At 54.5% G+C, this 17,908-nt stretch overlaps 1 protein-coding gene across 2 annotated transcripts in view; it reads left to right on the top strand.

Moving 5' to 3' along the window:
- The first annotated feature begins 135 nt into the window (after nt 1-135).
- RNF212 (ring finger protein 212) overlaps nt 136-17,908 on the top strand; it is a 37,758-nt gene continuing 19,985 nt past the window's right edge. The window contains exons 1-4 of one of the 2 annotated variants that reach the window (XM_049630129.1): nt 136-336; nt 4,901-4,962; nt 13,854-13,928; nt 17,454-17,510. In XM_049630129.1, the coding sequence (XP_049486086.1) occupies nt 228-336; nt 4,901-4,962; nt 13,854-13,928; nt 17,454-17,510 (303 nt within the window). In that variant the 5' untranslated portion in view covers nt 136-227. Of the gene's footprint in view, nt 337-4,900; nt 4,963-13,853; nt 13,929-14,450; nt 14,971-17,453; nt 17,511-17,908 lie in introns of those variants that run through there. The other variant, XM_049630130.1, reaches the window with a different exon arrangement.

The raw sequence follows: 17,908 nt of genomic DNA, 5'->3' as shown, positions 1-17,908 counted from the left end.
AGGAGAAGAATCTATCTAACCCCACCTCCCTCCCTTCCCCGGGTTGGTATGTTCCAGCACGGGTTTTGGCGGGAGCGCCACCGCTCTCTGGTGCGCAGGCGCCGGGTTACAAGTTCGCGTTTGCGCAGGTGCAGAGTCGCCACCCTCTGCCTGCGTCGGGAGGCGGCGTGTGGGCCTCTTGTGGGCCTGGGCTTCTGCGCGGCGGCGGCGCGGACGCCGGGTTCGACATGGCCAGCTGGGTGTTCTGTAATCGCTGCTTCCAGCCGCCGCACCGGACGTCGTGCTTCAGCCTGACCAACTGCGGCCACGTGTACTGCGACGTCTGCCTGGACAAAGGTGAGGCGGGCGGGCCCTGGGGTCGGGCAGTACCCGGGCGGCGGGGCGGGGCCGAGGGCGCCGGGTTCCTTCCCGAACCTCGAACCTCGGGTGCAGAGGCAGCAGGACGTCCTGCTGGGTGGGCGGCCGGAGGGATGGTGGAAAACGTGCTGGCCGAGATCGCAGGTGTCAGCCCCAGGAGTATGGCTCTCCCTGCCCTTTCGGAAGGTGGGTTAAACTAGGCCCTGTGTCCAGGATGCCTTTAAACACCAGCGCAGGGCCCCAGAAGGCGTGTCCTCACCTGGCATCAAGCGAGGGTGGAGCCAGAGCCTGCGGGGCAGGGGGCGGGAAGGTGAGAGTCAGCCCGGACGCTTGGGAGCTCCCAGGCAGAGGGGACGCCGAGTGCAGAGATCCTAGGGTAGAAGGAAGTGTGGACGGGCTGGAGGAGCTGAGGGTGCTGGTGAAGTCGGCTGAAGCATGCTGCAGGGGATCCCCCCTGTTCTCCGGGCAGTAGGAAACCACTGGTTTTAAGCAGGGTGGTGACGTGATCAGAGGTATGTTTCTTTTTATGAGATTTTTTTAAGTTTATGTATTTTGAGATAGAAAGCAAGCGGGTCAGGGACAGAGGGGACAGGGAGAGAGGGAGAGAGAGAATCCCAAGCAGGCTCCGTGCTGTCTGCACAGAGCCAAGAGATCATGACCTGAGCCGACTTCAAGGGTCCGACGCTCAACCGACTGAACCACCCAGGTGTCTCTTTCTATGAAAATTTTAAGTTGAAGACAAAGAGTGGCGCCTGGGTGGTTCAGTCGGTTAAGCGTCCGACTTTGGCTCAGGTCATGATCTCGCAGTCTGTGGGTTCAAGCCCCGCATCAGGCTCTGTGCTGACAGCTCGGAGCCTGGAGCCCGCTTCGGATTCAGTGTCTCCCTCGTTCTCTGCCCCTCCCCCACTCGGTCTGTCTCTCTCAAAAATAAAAATTTTTTTAAGTTAAAAAATAAACATTAAAATAAAGAGAAGAAATCACAAAGGAAGAGATAGATTTGACCTAAAAGAAAAAAAAATATGAAACCTCTGTATGCCCTACATGCCAAAGTTAAAGGGCAAATTGCACACTCATGAAAATAACTATCTTATTAATGACCAAGTTAATTGTCTCCCTATGTAAAGAGCTCAATATAAATGATTAAGAAAAATATCGTCCCAATAAAAAAGTTAGCCAGGAATATAAACTGATAATTCACAGGAGAGAAAGACAAATAGGGGCGCCTGGGTGGCTCAGTCGGTTGACCGTCCGACTTCGGCTCAGGTCATGATCTTGCGGTTTGTGGGTTCGAGCCCCGCATCAGGCTCTGTGCTGACAGCTCAGAGCCTGGAGCCCGCTTCCGATTCTGTGTCTCCCTTGTTCTCTGTTCCTCCTCCACTCGCGCACTTTCTCTCTGTCTCTCAAAAATAAATAAACATTAAAAATATTTAAATTGAAGTACAAAGAAAAAGTCATGAATGCAAAGCACAAGAATTTTTACAGGGTGAATTTGCCTGTGAAACCAGCTCCCAGATTGAGAGAACATCACCACCCTCTCAGAAGCCACATCAGAGAGAACCACTAACCCGATGTCTGTCTTGTGGACCGCCTTGGGTATATATCTGCACTGGGGTTGCTGAGTCTCACGTGTGTGTTTGAAAAGTCTCTGGCAGCTGGGTGAAAAGGTAATTTGGTGGGAGACAGGAACTGGGCAAGAGGCTGTGCGGTTGAGCACGGGAGCGATGATGGGGCCGTGGGCCTAGAGAGGTGCAGTACACTGGAGTCTGGGGAGTGGCCTGGCCTCTGACTGGAGGATTGGGGGTTGGGTTAGCAGCACCAAGCACAGAGAGGAAACAGCAGCTCCCGGGGTGAGGTTCAGGGGCTCACGTTGGTCGCTGAGATTCCGGTGAGAGCCATCCGAGGGGGGGAGACTGGGAGGGATTGAGTATTTGGGGCTCGGGGTCAGCACAGCCAGGAACACGTCGGGGAATTAGCATGTATATAGTCATCGAAGATACTGGAGTGAGGAGAGTGTGGAGGGCGGAGGGAACCAGGGCACGGTGTCGCCTGGGAGGAGCATTTCTTGAAGAAGACGGGTGAAGGTAGGAGGAGGCTGTGGAAGAAAAGAAAGCAGAGTATTTGGGACCTGGCGTCCCAGGGCAGAGTGGAACCTCCCCCTGGATTTAGTGGCGTGGGTGAACTTGGGTGAAAACAGTGGAGACCAGTGCATGCTCTCAGCCCTGGGGGACTGGTTCAGGCAGGGCGATTCCCAGCGGACCTCTGGCTCTTGAAGCCTAAGGCCAGAGCACATTCCAGTAGCCCTAGGTCATTCCTCCAAAAAGCCACAGGTGCTGGGCCATAGAACAAAACAAAAAAGACAGCAGAAAGGCTTGAGGGCTCTGGGTGGAGCACCGACCATAGCTTCCCAGCTGTTTTGTGACCGTTACTCAGAGATGAGCCCTCCTTAAGCTTGGGCGTATATCCTTCCAGACTCTTTCCTATGGATACAGGTTTTTAACACAAAAACGGGAGGTGCCTGAGTGGTTCGGTGGGTTAAGAGTCAGACTTCGGCCTGGAGCCCGCTGCGGATTCTCTTCTCTGTCCCCCCACCTCTCAAAAATAAGCATTAAAAAAATGTTAATGGTATTGTGTGTATACCGTTTAGTTACCTGCATTTATGAACAGTACGTGGATATTTTTCACGTTCGACTAAGTCTGTATCATCCTTGTTAAGGTGGCATAGTATATCTTTTAGTTGCCATACCGAGACCTATTTAACCGATTCCCTGGTAAAAGACGTGTGTTTTTTCTGATGTTTTGCTGGTAAGCAGCACTCGTTCGCTTGTGTGGTTTTCTCCTTTGCGTGTGTGTAAGCGTGGAAGTGCTTCACTGGGCCGTGCCCGTCCCAGCCGACACCTAGGGCCAAGCCGCCCAGAAGGCGTGGCTGCGCCACGTCCCCAGCACCGATGGCCTGGATTTTCTTTTCATACATTACTGGTGGTCTGTGCTTTGGCCAGCGGCCCTAGCACCTTTTACTGGAGTGCTTAATGGGTCAGTGAGCTCTGTTTGCATGTTAAGTACGAATGTCGGTTTTCCTGTCCATTGGCTGCAGACAAGTTCCTCTCTGTGTCCGGTCTCTTACTGCCCCTGCCCTCAACACAACTCGCAGAGCTTTCAGAGTCGGCTCCGTTCATCTTTGACTCCACGGCTTCAGGCTGCAGCGATGCTCAAGGGGAAGTTCTGTGCTCCAGAATCTGCAGTAGAGACCTGGGGGGGGGGCAGGAACGTACCGCCAGGCCTGGATGTTTTCAGGAGAGGGCCACTTGAATGTGTTTGTAGGGATAGAGGAAGGGGGTAGCTCTGGAGGCCGCTGGAAGGGAGCCGGCTCTTTCTGTACCAGGACCGTCGTCCCACGTGCCGGGGGTGGGACGGGACAGAGGAAGAAGGCAGAGTGAGCTGGGTTGTTCTGTGGTGGGTAACTGGAGAGGAGGCAGGGGATTGAGGGAGGTCAGCACGCAGTCTGGGGCTGGTCCGAACACCCCCCCGCAGGGAGTTGGGGGGACACTCAAGAAAAACGGATGGGGGCCGCCAGTGTTGCGGGTTCATCCATGTCGGGATCCACGTCTCTGAATCCGCTTCCCAGTTAAGTGATTTTTTTGCCCGGTTCTTAGCTACACTGGACCAGAAGAGGGGGAGAAAGAGAGCCCGGGTTTGGGCTGGGTGTGCTGCTTGGAAGGGCGAGGAGCGCAGTACCGACTGGCCGGCTCCGGGCTCCAGGCCGCTCTGGGGGAAAGTGAGACTCTGACGTGTGGGGTTGGGGCCGAGCCCGGGACGAGGGGCCCCGCTGCCGCCAGTGACGCGGGTACAGGCGTAGGAAGGGGTCTGAGTTTGCCCACGACAGCGGCCGCTCCGGGGGCCCAGGGCTGGGTCACGGGAGAAGGGGCCCCTGCGGGGGCAGGCCAGGAAGCGCGGGACTTAGCGCGGGCTTCCCGGTGAGGGCGAGTGTGGCGGAAACCAGCATGCTGCGGCAGGTGCGGGTCGCTGGGGGCCCCCGGGCAGGAGCAGGTGAGTCAGCTGACGCCAGCAGGTGGGAAGTACGGGGCCTCCGTCCAGGCGCCGCCGTGCAGGTGGCAGGAGCCCAGCAAACGCAGAGTCCTCTCCCGGTGAGCGGTCCCTGGTGTCGCAGAGGTGAGGTTGCGGGAGCAGAGCAAAGCTCTGACTTCACGTGTTGGGTGGGGTGCAGGGAGCTGCTTTCATTTTGAGTACTGACCATTGTTAATTAAGATATCGCTACAAAACCTGACTGTAAGAGAGTTCTGAGACACATTTGGTTTCAGTATTGTTGATCTTCACAGTCACTAATTTGGGGCAGTTCCACGAGGCAGGAAGAGGTGGATCGTTCGCTGCAAAAACGGTGTCCCAAGTCTGGCCACGTGCAGTGTCATGATGGAGCGTGGAAGTGTGGATGCCACGTTGTGAAGAAAACTGTAATTTGAATCTGCGTCTACACACGTTCAGAAGCAATACTCACTATGATATAGTAAAGTTTGCTTTTCTTTTACAGGTAGAAAGGGCGAGTGCTTGATTTGTAAAGTGCCTTGTCGCACACTTTTACTTTCAGAACACGTAAGTTCAAATATGTATTATCTGAATGTTGATCAGTATTTTTTTTTAGAGTATTATGCTATTATTTTTTTTTTAACGTTTATTTACTTTTGAGACAGAGACAGAGCATGAACGGGGGAGGGTCAGAGAGAGGGAGACACAGAATCTGAAACAGGCTCCAGGCTCTGAGCCGTCAGCACAGAGCCCGATGCGGGGCTCGAACTCACGGACTGCGAGATCGTGACCTGAGCCGAAGCCGGCCGCTTAACCGACTGAGCCACCCAGGCGCCCCGATCAGTATTTTTTTTTTAATATTGAGAGTCAATATTTAGTCATTTGGGGTGTCTGAAAAATTTTTTCATTTTGCTAGGTTAAGTAGAAGATCTTCCAGGATTTCTGAGTAAAGTACAATCAGGGTTTGGTTTTGAATGCCTCGGATACCTTCTTTTGTAGACTGGCCCTGTTTGTAGTTTGCGGTGCTGGGTTCCGGGAGGAGAAGATGAGGTGAATAGGGTCTCCGGTACAGTACAGACCCCTGAAGAAGGTGACAGAGTCTGGCTTTCCCTGGGGCTCATAGCTAATGAAGAGGGTTGGAGGAACGTCAGTTCAGAGTTGATGACTGTCACAGTAGGCTTGAAACAATGACTTTTGTTTTCTCTTGAAAATACATCAGTTTAACTTGTTTGGTTTAAACTTAGTTGTAAATAATTATTTTCTTTATACTTAGGTTCTAAGATATGTGTGTGATCGGATGTTTTAATCTATAACAAAATTGGTTTTTTTCTGGTTATAAATACAATACGATGTCACAAAAAACTGAAATGATACAGTAGATCATAATGGAGAAGTACAAGTCCCCCAAATCCCGTTTCCCACAGATGTCAACAAGTGGGAACATAGTTCCTGCTGTGTGTTACTGGGATTTATCTTCTTACATAATGGTGTCTGCTCAGTTGACTTTACACTTCTGGCACACCCACCCTCTCCAAAAACACTGCATACTGTTTCAGTATTTTCCTATTGGCAAAACTATTTCAGCAGTTTCCTAGTGGGGGGTTTTAGTTTTTCGCTGTTGCAGTCTTACAGCCAACATTTTTTACCATGTCTCTGCATATCTGTAGGAATATTTCTGTAGCATAAATTCCTAGAAGTGGAAAAATAAGGTCAAAGATTTAAGTGTTTGGTAGAAAGTGCCTTATTTCCTTTAAGAAATGTTACCTCAACGTGGTTTTGATACGTGTTTCCCTGATGCCAAGTGATGTTGAACATCTTTTCATGTGTCTGTTGGCCATCTGGATGTCTTCTTTGGAGAAGTGTCTGTTCATGTCTTTGGCCCATTTCTTCAGTGGATTATTTGTTTTTCGGGTGTTGAGCTTGATAAGTTCTTTATAGATTTTGGACCCTAACCCTTTATCTTATATGTTGTTTGCGAATATCTTCTCCCATTCTGTCAGTTGCCTTTTAGTTTTGCTGATTGTTTCCTTCGCTGTGCAGAAGCTTTTTATCTTGATGAGGTCCCAGTAGTTCATTTTTGCTTCTGTTTCCCTTGCCTCCGGAGATGTGTTGAGTGAGAAGTTGCTGCAGCTGAGGTCGAAGAGGTTGTTGCCTGCTTTCTCCTCGAGGATTGTGATGGCCTCCTGTCTTACATTTAGGTCTCTCATCCATTTTGAGTTTCTTTTTGTGTCTGGTGTAAGAAAGTGGTCCAGGTTCATTGTTCTGCATGTCGCTGTCCAGTTCTACCAGCAACATTTGCTGAAGACGCTGTCTTTTTTCCATTGGGTAATTTTTTCTGCTCTGTCAAAGATAAGTTGGCCACACATTTGTGGGTCCAGTTCTGGGTTTTTTAACATCGGTCAGAGTGGCTACAACTAACAACTCAGGCAACAACAGATGTTGGTGAGGATGTGGAGAAAGAGGGTCTCTTTTGTGCTGCTGGTGGGAATGCAAACCGGTGCAGCCGCTCTGGAAAACAGTATGGAGGTTCCTCAAAAATTTAAAAATAGAACTACCCTACGACCCAGCAATTGCACTACTAGGAATTTATCCAGAGGATGCAGGAGTGCTGGTTCATAGGGGCACATGTACCCCAATGTTTATAGCAGCCCTTTCAACAATAGCCAAATTTTGGAAAGAGCCCAAATGTCCCTCGGTGGATGAATAGATAAAGAAGATGTGCCTGAAATCATTGTTGCACCATATGCTAACTAACTTGGATGTAAAATAAAAAAATAAAGAAAAAAGAAAAATACATTACATATATATTATATATATAATATATTTTTATTATATATTTATTATTATATTAACGTATTAGTATATATATTATATAATATATATATCATATATAAATAGCTACAGACAGAGAGGGATGCAAACTGTAACAGACTCTTAAATACAGAGAACAAACTGAGGGTTGATGAGGGGCGGAGGAGAGGGGAAAATGATGATGGGCACTGAGGAGGGCACCTGTTGGGATGAGCACTAGGTGTTGTATGTAAGTGATGAATCACAGGAATCCACTCCTGAAGCCAAGAGCACTCTGTATACGCTGTATGTTAGCTAACGTGACAATAAGTTGTATCTTTTAAAAAAGGAAAAAAAAGACAGAAGAGGCTTTCGAGGAACTTTGAAAAGGAGATAAGCATATAAACAAATGATTATTAAAATGAACAATTGAAAGTAAGAACACGAAGGGGCGCCTGGTGGCTCAGTCGGTTAAATATCCGACTTCGGCTTGGGTCACCATCTGGCGGTCCTTCGGTTCGAGCCCCGCGTCGGGTTCTGTGCCGACAGCTCGACGCCTGGAGCCTGCTTCGGATTCTGTGTCTCCCTCTCTCTGCCCCTCCCCCGCTCATTCTCTCTCTCTCTCTCAAAAATAAACAAACATTTAAAAAATGTTTTTGAAGTAAGAACATGGGGGGAGGGGGAAAGACATGTACGGCTTTAGGCCCTCAGCTGTGCTGCCAGGCTCTGCTGACTTGTGCAGCTGGTCGGGCCTGCGGCCGAGGGAGGGATGCCCCCGCCTTTCTCTGCCTTCTTGGTTTGCACGCTCAGTTTATGTGTGCTCTGTCTTGTTTTCTAATAAATGTATTTCAGACTGTCCATTTCCTTCTGTTGACTGCTGTTCTGCATCACTTTGAGCATTGGTTTTATCATTTCTAAATAGTCTTCTATTTCTCTTAACTTCTTTTTTAACTCAAGAATTACTTGGGAGAATATTCCTTAATTTCTGAGAGATTAGATCTTATTTCCTCTATCGTTTTTGTAGAAAACTTTTAATTTTATGCCTTTGTGATCAGAGAATATGGCCATGTGGTTTCTTTTTTTAACTGTCAAGATTTTCACTGTGTCTTCGTACATGGTAATTGTTAATGTTCTACAGATGCTCGAAGATGTATGTATTTGTTCATTCTCTGTGCACGTGCGTGAGTGAAGTTGTTCGCGGCACCGGTGCTGCTCCTGGCCTCTCTCTCCCGCACGCCCGCGTTGTATTCTGGGGCCGCTTCCAGCAGTCTCTCGGGGGCCCTCCTTTCTCCTCTGCCACCATGACGCCTAAGAGCCATTCTTCCTGCCCTCCCTCCTGCTTCCTGGAATCTTTTCTCCCCCCACAGCCAGAGGGGTCTGCGCACATGGGTCGTGTGTCCCGGCTTTCTCGGAGTGAAACGCAAGTCCCCTCATGCCCGTGGCTCTGGGACCTGACCTCTGGTGGACACCTGGTCCCCCGGCCGGTGACTCCAACCTGCCACTGTTCCTGGGGCCAGGCTGCTTCCACCTCCTCCTTCCCCCACTGCCTTTAGGTCTCTGCCTGTGGTTCTGTGTGACTGTGGTTTCTTTGACCGGTGGCAGGAAGGACACTTACAATCATGGCACAGTGTGTGTGCATTTGGGTGCACATGAATCCATGTGTGTGCACATACGTGAACGACGTTTCACAGGACGACACGAACCCTTGTGAACGCGGTGCCCCTAGTGGTTTCTGCTCCGACTGGCTTTTGTTTGTCAGAGCCAGACACAGTGCATGGACCAGGCCAAGCTGATCTTCCGTGACCTGCTGCGTGCAAGCTGCCCGCGCCTCTTACTCTGCCCGCACCTGCTCCTTTGGCTTCACACACAGGACACCACCTGCTTTGTATTTGTTGACTTGTTTGTCACCGGAAAGGGCCTTATCTCTCAGGGGGTGGGGAGACTGAAGCTGGGGAGCCCGCGGGGATCTGGGAGAGGCAGCCGGGCCCGCAGGACAGAGCCTGTGATGAACGCACAGCAGAAGGATATATGGACCGGAAGGGGTTGCACTTGGGCTGGAATTGGCTGGTTCTCCGGTGGAGATGGAAAGGAGCCCCTGTAGTGGGGAGGCCCCGAGCCCTGGAGAAGCCAGCGGCGTCTGGACTCCAAGTGTGAGGACGTGGGACCTGGGGCCATGAGTGTGCAGGGCACTCTTCCACATGCCCACTTAAGGCGCTGGGGAGAAGTGGGCAGAGTCGGGGGCTGGAGGTGGCTAGACCGGAGGCTCCCCTAGACAGCAGAGGCCTGGCTAAGGAAGATGCATGTGTGGCCCCAGGGCAGGAACCCCAGGACACCCACCCACAGGGTCTCCGTGATGGCTGTGCCCTCTTGCCTTCCCCTGACCTCTGAGGGGTGGATTCAGCCGTCCTGCCCCAGGCCCCAGGTCGGAGGCTGCTCGTGGTGAGGCTGAGCCTGGTTCCTGGGCCGCAGCCCAGATCGGGACTTGGAGGACATGACCACGTGCCAGCAAGGACCTGGGTGTAGGGCATTTGGGGGGTGTCCCACAGGGTTTCGGGGGATGACCTTTCCGTATGGCGGAAGAGAGAAGTGGACAGCAGCCACTGGAGCAGCACACTGGCCTGGCTGGGGGCTGTCTCTGGCCCTGCTCTCCTCGCTGGGCCCCCAGCTAGACTCAGTCTCCCCGCCTGCCTCCCGTGAACAATGCCTCCCCAGGCCTGGCCCCCAAAGCAGTCTCTTGGACAGCACCCCCCCCACACACACACACACACACTCTGCTAAGTGGATGCTGGTGACCCAGCAGAGGAGGGCTGCTGGTTTCCGAGCGGAAGGCCGTCCACTGAGCACAGGCCTCCACTAATGCGCAGGCAAGAGATAGGTGTCCCTCTTAAGTTAGCGCCTTCATGTAATTTTGGAATCAGCTTGTTAATTTCCACACAAAGCCCTGTTGGGTTTGCACTTCACTGATGACACAGGTAAACTGACATCCCTACAGTGGGGCCTCTAGGCCACAAGTGTGTGGCACACCTCCATTTGTTTAGATGCGCTGCGGCTTCAGTGGCGGTTTTCTGTACAGAGGCTGGTGCCGCCGTTAGCGTCACCCAGGTATTGGTGATTTGGGATAATTTCATCTCCTAAGTGCTTCTTGTTGGTGTGTAAAAATGGGTTGGTTTTGTTTATTAACCTTTATCTGGTGACCGTGCTAAATTCACTTGATAATGCTGTTGGCCGATGTGAAGATCTGTCTAGACTGTCTCTGTGCACAGTCGTGTCATCTCCAAATGTTTAATTTCTGTGTCATTCCCCCCTTTCTTTCCTTGTACCTTCTTCTCACTGTGTAAGCAACAAGGGGACACAGGGGTGATGGCAGGTGTCCTTTGTCTCTTTCTGATTTCAGGGTCAAGCTTCCAGTGGGTCACCATGGAGTATTCATGTGAGCTCTGGGTTTCTTACTAAGGGGTTATCATTTTATTTTTCTTCTTTATTTTGTGGATGTGGTGAATTGCATTTATTTTTAGAATTTTAAACTCACAGTAGAATTTCAAATACTGCAACTTGGTTGTGATGTGGTATAGCTTGTATGTGTAGGTGAATTTGGGTTTTGTGCACCTGCGTTCATGTGAGAACTGACCTGTGATTTTCCTTTCTTACATGCCCTTTTCAAGTTTTGGTGAATCAGGGTTTTGCTGGCTTCATAAAAGGAGTTGGATATTCTTTCATTTCCTCTTTTCTGGAAGATTTTTTTTCAAGATTGGGGTTATTCAGAGAATGGTAAAATTCATGTGTGACACTCTCTGATCCGAGAAGGCTGAGGAGGTTTTTAACTAGGGTTTAATTTTTTTATTTAATGCTTGTTTATTTGTTAGAGACAGAGCACGTGCGGGGAAGGGGTAGAGAGAGACAGAGGGAGACAGAGAATCCAAAGCAGGCTTCTCGCTGACAGCAGTAAGCCCGACGTGGGGCTCAAACTCATGAACCATGAGATCATGACCTGAGCCAAAGTTGGACACTCAGCTAACTGAGCTACCCAGGTGCCCCACTAGGGTTTAATTTTTTAATTAGACATGGAACTTTTCAGAGTTCCTAATTCTTGGGTCAGCTTAAGTAAGTCTTTTTCTAGGAATTTGTGCACTTCCTCTGAATTTTGAAATTTCTCATCATCCGCATGTCTGTAGCCGTCTGTATTTTCAGTGTCTGTGAGATCTGTAGTGATGTCCTTTTTTGTTGCCTTGTCTCTTTTTTTTCTTCAACAGTCTTACCTGGTTTTATTGTTAGTAAGTTAGTGTTCTCAGGTGTTTTGGCTCTGTTTGTCGTCACTTTGCATTTCTCAACTTTTGTTTTCTTTAACATTTCCTTTTTCTTTTTTCTTTGGATTAAATTTGTTCTTTAAGATAATTGCTTACAGGAACCTCTAGCCTCCCCCTTCTGATATCTACATTGCAGGGTTGTGGCACCCTTCTGTTCATCCTTGCCTGCGTTTCTGCAATTGGCTGTGTTACATTTTTGTTATCTTTCACTTCAGAATACTTTGAAATTTTTTCTGATTACTCCTGTGAGCTGTGTGTTTTCTGAAACTGTATTGATTAATTTAGAAATATTTGGGGATTTTTAGTTGTTATTTTTACTTTTATTCAAGTTTAATACAGAAGAATGCACAAGTATGGGTACATGGCTGTGGGAATTGTTTGTGACCTGAACGTCACAGCATTTGTTTCCATGACCCCGGAGACTACGGTATGCCCTTGACCTTCTGCAGTCTAACGCGAAGTAGTCTTCCTGCCAATGCAAGGGTCTCAGACACTTCTGTCACCTTTGTGCCACCTTCCCCTCATGCTGTCGGTGTGTGGTTCAGTTCTGTCTGCACAGAGCCCCATGGGATGACGAGTGTGCGGTCACCATTCTGATCTTGGGTCACCCCACAGTCCCCTTCCCTCGTGCTCCTCACTTGTTCCTGAACCCACTTGTTCCCACCGAGGGACCCTTTCCTACCTGAAGGCCGTGGCTTCTGTTGGTGGCAAATTCTCTGTTTTTTGTTTGTCTGAAAAGGACCTCTGTTTTTGTCTCCAGTTTGAAGCATATTTTCACTGGGCTTAGAATTCTTTAACGGAAATCAATGTTTTTTGGCGCTTTGACCGTACTCCTCCATTTTTGTCTTTTTCCGCACCCGGCTCTCCTGCGTGTGATGCGGTTGTCTGCGTAGTTGTCCTGCTTGTCTTCGCAGAGTTTCCACAGCCTGTGCAGTGAGGTCATTCCTTAGCCTGGAGAGCCCTCGGCTGCTCTGTCTCCACACCCTCCCCTGCCCCTCGGGGCCTCTGTCACGTGTAGAATGATTGACTCCCGTCACAGAAGGTAGTAGACCCTGACAGATGAGTGACCGCCTTTCCAGGTGCTTTCACTTCTGGCCCACGGAGCCGTTCGTCGTGTTCTGGGTCGTCTGTGTATGTGTCTTTACATAAACAGGCGTGCTCCCCACTTGCTGAGCACCAGGCCCGGCCACGCCCTGTTGGGGGCACCTCTCCCCTTTTGTTTGCCCGCGCTCCACGTGACCTTCGGGAGGGCACCATTTCTGCTCCCCTCGCTCGGGAGACGGAAGCTCGGACATGCTGGGCCGTGTGCCAGGGCGGCGGGTCCAGCTGGTGCAGAGCAGGATTCGCACGTACCTGAAGGCCCCGGCCCCTCCCCGTGGGCCGCGCTGCCCCGCCTTGCGGTGGTCCGTCCAGGCAGCACCGTGCGGGGGCCCCCCCCCGCTGTCGCCCTGACGCCCAGGAGTGGATCCCAGGGCTGCTTCACCACACCGGCCCCCTGACCTTCCAAAGCCAGACCTGCTCCCACCCCGCCGCTGGCTCCCCCAGAAGGCCCTGGCCCTTTGGGGAGCATTTCCCCGTTTCTGCTGCTCATCTGAGTTCAGCTTCACTGTCGTCTCGCTGGGGCTCGGGGGCACATCCTGAAGCTCGTGACTCGCCCACAGCCCAGACCAAAGACCAGACGGGGAGGACGCACGAGGCCCCTCCTGCACCTCTTCGCTCTGGTGCGTGTGTGTCCTTATCCGGGTGCTCCTGCACGCTTCGTGCTGTCCTGTCCGTTTAGCGGCGGCCGCTCTCTGAGTCCTGTCGCAGGACGGCCGTTGCTGATGGGGGGGGGGGGGAGAGGGCACGTCTGCACTAGCGTCGTAAGTCGGCAGAGACGGTTTCTTCAGCCCCCGCTCTCCTGAGTCTCTCGAGCTTGCTTTCTCGGTAACTCGGCACGTACTCGTGCCCACTCGGCCGCGATCGTCGGCTTTCCCCTTCTTCCGAGCTCCACGCGTTTCCTCCGCTTGGCTGTCACCCCTGCCTCCTTCAACCTTTGGGGGAACCCGTCCAAGTAGGGGTGTCTCCCGCCTCACAGAGGAGGACGTGCGGCCCGGGGGCTCAGCCGGCCGCTGGCCACTCTGCCCCCCCGGTGGGTGCCCGGAGCCCCTTGGCGCTGGAGGCGTGGCGCTGCCCTTCGTCTGCCACGGCCACCAGCAGCTGGGACGTGGGTGTCCCTCCCGGGGCCCCTGGAGACGGCCTGTGAGGTGTCGATCGATTGTGTCACGTGGGGCTGACTCCAGACCCGGAGGTGCGGTTTTCTCACCGGTGCCGCGCGCCCGTGTCAGAGGCGGTAACAGGGACCCTGCTTTCCTTGTCTTTCAGACGGACGCGGATATCCGGGCGCTGTTCATGGGTATAGACGACCTGTGCAGGAAGTACTCAAAGGAGACCTTCCAGGTGAGTCCCGCACGGGGTACCTCTTGCTCAGCATAAGCCCGTCAGGCTGCGGCTGCCTCGTGAGGCTGTCCTTTCTGAGGGTCACGGCGCACTCGGCCACACTGTGCTGTCCTCCTCCCGCCCCCCCCCCCCACCACGTGGGCCTCACACCTCCCTCCAGGGTCGTGAACCCCTGCTCACCCCACGTCCCACCCCAGAGGTCTGACTTCCCAGACATCACTGGACCATGTGTGGGCCACCGTCCTGTCCGGGAAGCTGCCTGAGAGAAGGGAGCCCCCCAGCCCCCAGCCATCCCGCTTCTCCCCCTTCTGCCAGTGTGTAGCCCCTGCGGTGGGCCACCTCCCACCCACCCTCTGGGGAAAGGGGCCAAGTGGGACAGCAGCCGGGAGCCGCCTCTAGCCAAGACCTTTCCCGTGGGGCAGCGGGCCAAGGGAGGGCGGTCCCACCCTGACCTTCTGGGCCCGTTGCACGTCTGGAGGCTGTGGTCCAGCAGCCCCACCGAGACCTCCTCTTCTCTGCAAGGCCCTTTCTAGCTATGACACGGCCCGAAGCCACCACGGTATCATGGCTGTCCCATCTACATTTAGCGCTGAAGGCCTGGGTGGCGCCCCAGGACACAACGGCGGCACAAGGCGGGGGCCAAGCGGGGGCCCGGATGTCTCCATCGCCACGTCCACAGTGGGAGCTTTCGTGGGCCAGGTCCCCCGAGGCCCGGAAACTGTCCACGTTCTCAAGCTTGGCGACCCTTCCACCCATGACGTTCAGAACCACTGGCAGTCCCGTGCCCTGACGTGGTGTTCCCAGACAGCTCCGCAGAGACGGACGCTGTCCCAGACCGTGCGCCCGCACAGGGGTGGGGCCAGAGGCTGTGGAGGCAGCTGCCAAGTGACATCCTTTTCGCCTCTGGGTCTTCTCTCCCACGGTCACGAGCCCATCTGTCATGGCGCAGAGTGGAGTTTCCAGAGGCCACACGACGGGATGTCGCGTTGTTACCCATGTTAACAAACTGGGTTTATTCTGAAATGAATTGCTATGTGTCGTACGTTTCTCTCAGTATCAGTTTCTAGTAGGGTCAGCACTGACAGATAAAACCCACGTAGACAGAACCCTCAGGGTCTCCAGTAAGTTGAAGAATGTAAAGCCAGCCCTCGGGCCCTGGCACGTGTGAGACTGTCAGAATCACGGCAGGTCCTTCCCCTGAAGCCATCGGGAGGTCACCCTTCCTGATCCAGTTGGGAAGACATAGAAAAATCTTTCTTTTCCTGTCCCCTCCCCGGGACCCCTTCTCATCTCCCCTCCTGTCCCCTGAGCCAGGGCTGGTCCGTGCTGGCCGGAGTGTGGACATCCGGCTGCTCCTCTGGGAGGGGGACAGAAATGAGCCAGCAGACCTGATCCCCCCCGCACAGAGGCTGGGGCTCTACCCGAGGGGACCGCCCCCCAAATGGGCCATCCCACACCTCCCGCCAGTCAAGGAACAGCAAAGGAGAGGCGTGCGTGGTCAGCTCCCAGCCTGGCCTTCCTCAGCCTGGGCGCGTCACAAACTGAAGAGGCTGTGACCTCTCCGTCCAGGAGGGCGTTCTCTACTGGATGAGGGCTCACGGCCCTTTTAGATCTTGCCTTGTTGGTGTCGCCTACCCCCATCAAGTCCACAGCGGCTCAGCCTGAGGGGCCCAGCACGCGGTCACTCGGGCCGACGCCCTGGGGACCTGGAGGCTGGCCCCTGCCTGGTACAGGTGGGTGGCACACAGACGGGGGTCTGTATGGCCGTGGACTCGCACCAGGCCCCTCGGGGCTCAACGTTCTGTCCACAAGCCCGTCTCCCAGGCTCAGCCCTGCCCGTGGCCCCGTCCTTGGCGTGTGCTGCCACAGAGGCCTGTGTGCGTGTGCCCTCCCCCTTCTGGTTTGAGAACAGCCTGCCGGAGTGAAGATAGCGTGGGCCCGGCCACAGGCCCTGCCGAGCCCGGTACCTCCGGGGAGAAGGCCCCGCGTGCCAGCGTCCCCGCAGTCCTGCTCCCGGACACGCCACGTGGCCGTCCTGTGGTCGTGCTCAGGCGCTCCTGCTCTCTGTTTCTCGGGGTCTACACCAAGACACGAGGTCTAGGCGTCAGGGTGTGACGTTCTCTTCCTGCCACACGCGTAGAACCCGTTGAGGAATGAGACCAAGCAAACAGACGGGGAGTCTTGTCTTGCTGAAGACGACTGGAGGGTGGCTTCAGATCCGCCAAAACCGCTCCCCGCTGTGCACGGGCCCTCACCTCACATCTAGCCCCGGGCCGGCCCTGCTTCGCCGCCCATGCTGCCTTGCCCGGAAGTGAGGCCCGCCTCCTGGAAGCCAGACCTGAGGAGCCATGAGGCCTGAGAGCTGTCATCAAGGAGGTTTCTGGGACGGGCCCCTGGTGGCGCCCCCACCGCAGACTAGTGCTTCCGGCAGAGCCCGTGTCTGTCAGCCCTCGTCCTGCGGAGCGACGGCCCTGGCAGTGTGTTCTCTGGACCCCGAGGGCGCGGAACCCTTCGGAAGATGCGGGGGCTTGGCAGAAGAATAGGAGGGTGTCTGTCACTCCTGACTGTGGTCCCGTCTTCTGGAGGTGGCCTGGCCCGCAGACGAGGTCTTTGGACCAGCTGTGGGCTGGCCGTCCCTTCCTGTCCGTGCACTTGGCAGAGTCCCGGGGAAGGACCTAGGGGATGCTGACCTTGCGTCCCACCTGGCCCTGCGCCCAGCCCTGCACGAGCCACGCGGAGGCCTTGCCCCGGGGCAGCAGAATTGGGTTTTAGCAGTCACGGCATAGTGTTTCAAGAGGGAAGGCATCACGTCTGGAGACCTCTCTCGTGGGCTGGCTCTTTTCTCCCCTGAGTAAATCACAGGTCACGGTTTCTGATTTACGCTGGTGCCCTCGGGAGCCCGCTACAGACGTGGACGTCGGGGCTCCCACAAATGGAAGACCAGAGATGGTGCCGGACCAGGTGCGGTGGGCCCTGGGGGACCGGACAGGGTCCGTGGGCTCTCACGCTCTCTCCGCTCCGCTGGGCACCGTTGCCTGCATTGGCTCCTCCCTCCCAGGCCGGCCGCGGCCACCTAGCGCTTCCAGGGTCACCCCAACCCCGTTGGTGCTGTTGGGTCAGGAGGCCATCCTGTGACCCGGCTGCTGCTCCCGAAGGGGCGGAACGCTGTGATTGGCCCGCTGGTCGTGTCCCATCCCGCGGCCAGGCCCTCAACACCGTTGAAGCCGCTAGCGAGGGAGGCAGCGCGAGCTTCCCGCGGAGCACGTGGCCTCGGCTCGCGTTTGCGCTGGGCACACGCCACTGCTCACGCGTCCTGCGCGGCAGTCCTGAGCTCTGCTTTGGGCGCAGGGTGGCAGCCAGCGGAGCCCACGCCTGGGCCAGCGGGCAGGCGGGGGGACGGGGCGCAGGGAGACGGGCACGCCGGTGCTCGCACTGACGCTTCCTCCCAACCTCTGGCCGCCGGGACAGCGTGCGCGGTGGCGCCCCTGTGCCAGCGCCAGCAGCTGACACGTACTGTCTTCTCAGGTTTCAGAATTTCAAGAAAAGCACAGAAGGAGACTGTTGGCCTTCTATAGAGAAAAGGTAAGTCCGGTGACGTGCCGCCTCGTTCCGAGGCTGCGTCTCAAGGCGGCGGGCCTCTGGGCTGGCACCTGTCCTGCCCACCCTCAACCTGGTGTGGGGATCCCGCCTGTGGACAGCATGTGGCTGCCTGGGGGCCCCAGCCTGGTGACCAGGACAGTTTCAACTTGGAATGCCAACACTGACCCGCTGACATCCCCCAACTCGGGAGGCACCTCTCTGTCGACAGCAACTGTGAAGTTGCACTGGCCAGTCCTTGTGAAGGACGTTCGAGGGGCCTGTTCGTTTGCCCTGCAAGCAACTCCTCTAGCCCTGTGAGCACTCCCGTCTATCCCTGTGAGCACTCCCCTCTATCCCCGTGAGCACTCCCCTCTGGCCCCGTGAGCACTCCCGTCTGGCCC

The sequence above is a fragment of the Panthera uncia genome, chromosome B1 (genome assembly GCF_023721935.1).
Source record: "Panthera uncia isolate 11264 chromosome B1, Puncia_PCG_1.0, whole genome shotgun sequence".
Lineage (NCBI taxonomy): Eukaryota > Metazoa > Chordata > Mammalia > Carnivora > Felidae > Panthera > Panthera uncia.
The sequence above is the reverse complement of the archived record's forward strand: the minus strand, read 5'-3'. Positions and strand labels throughout refer to the sequence as shown.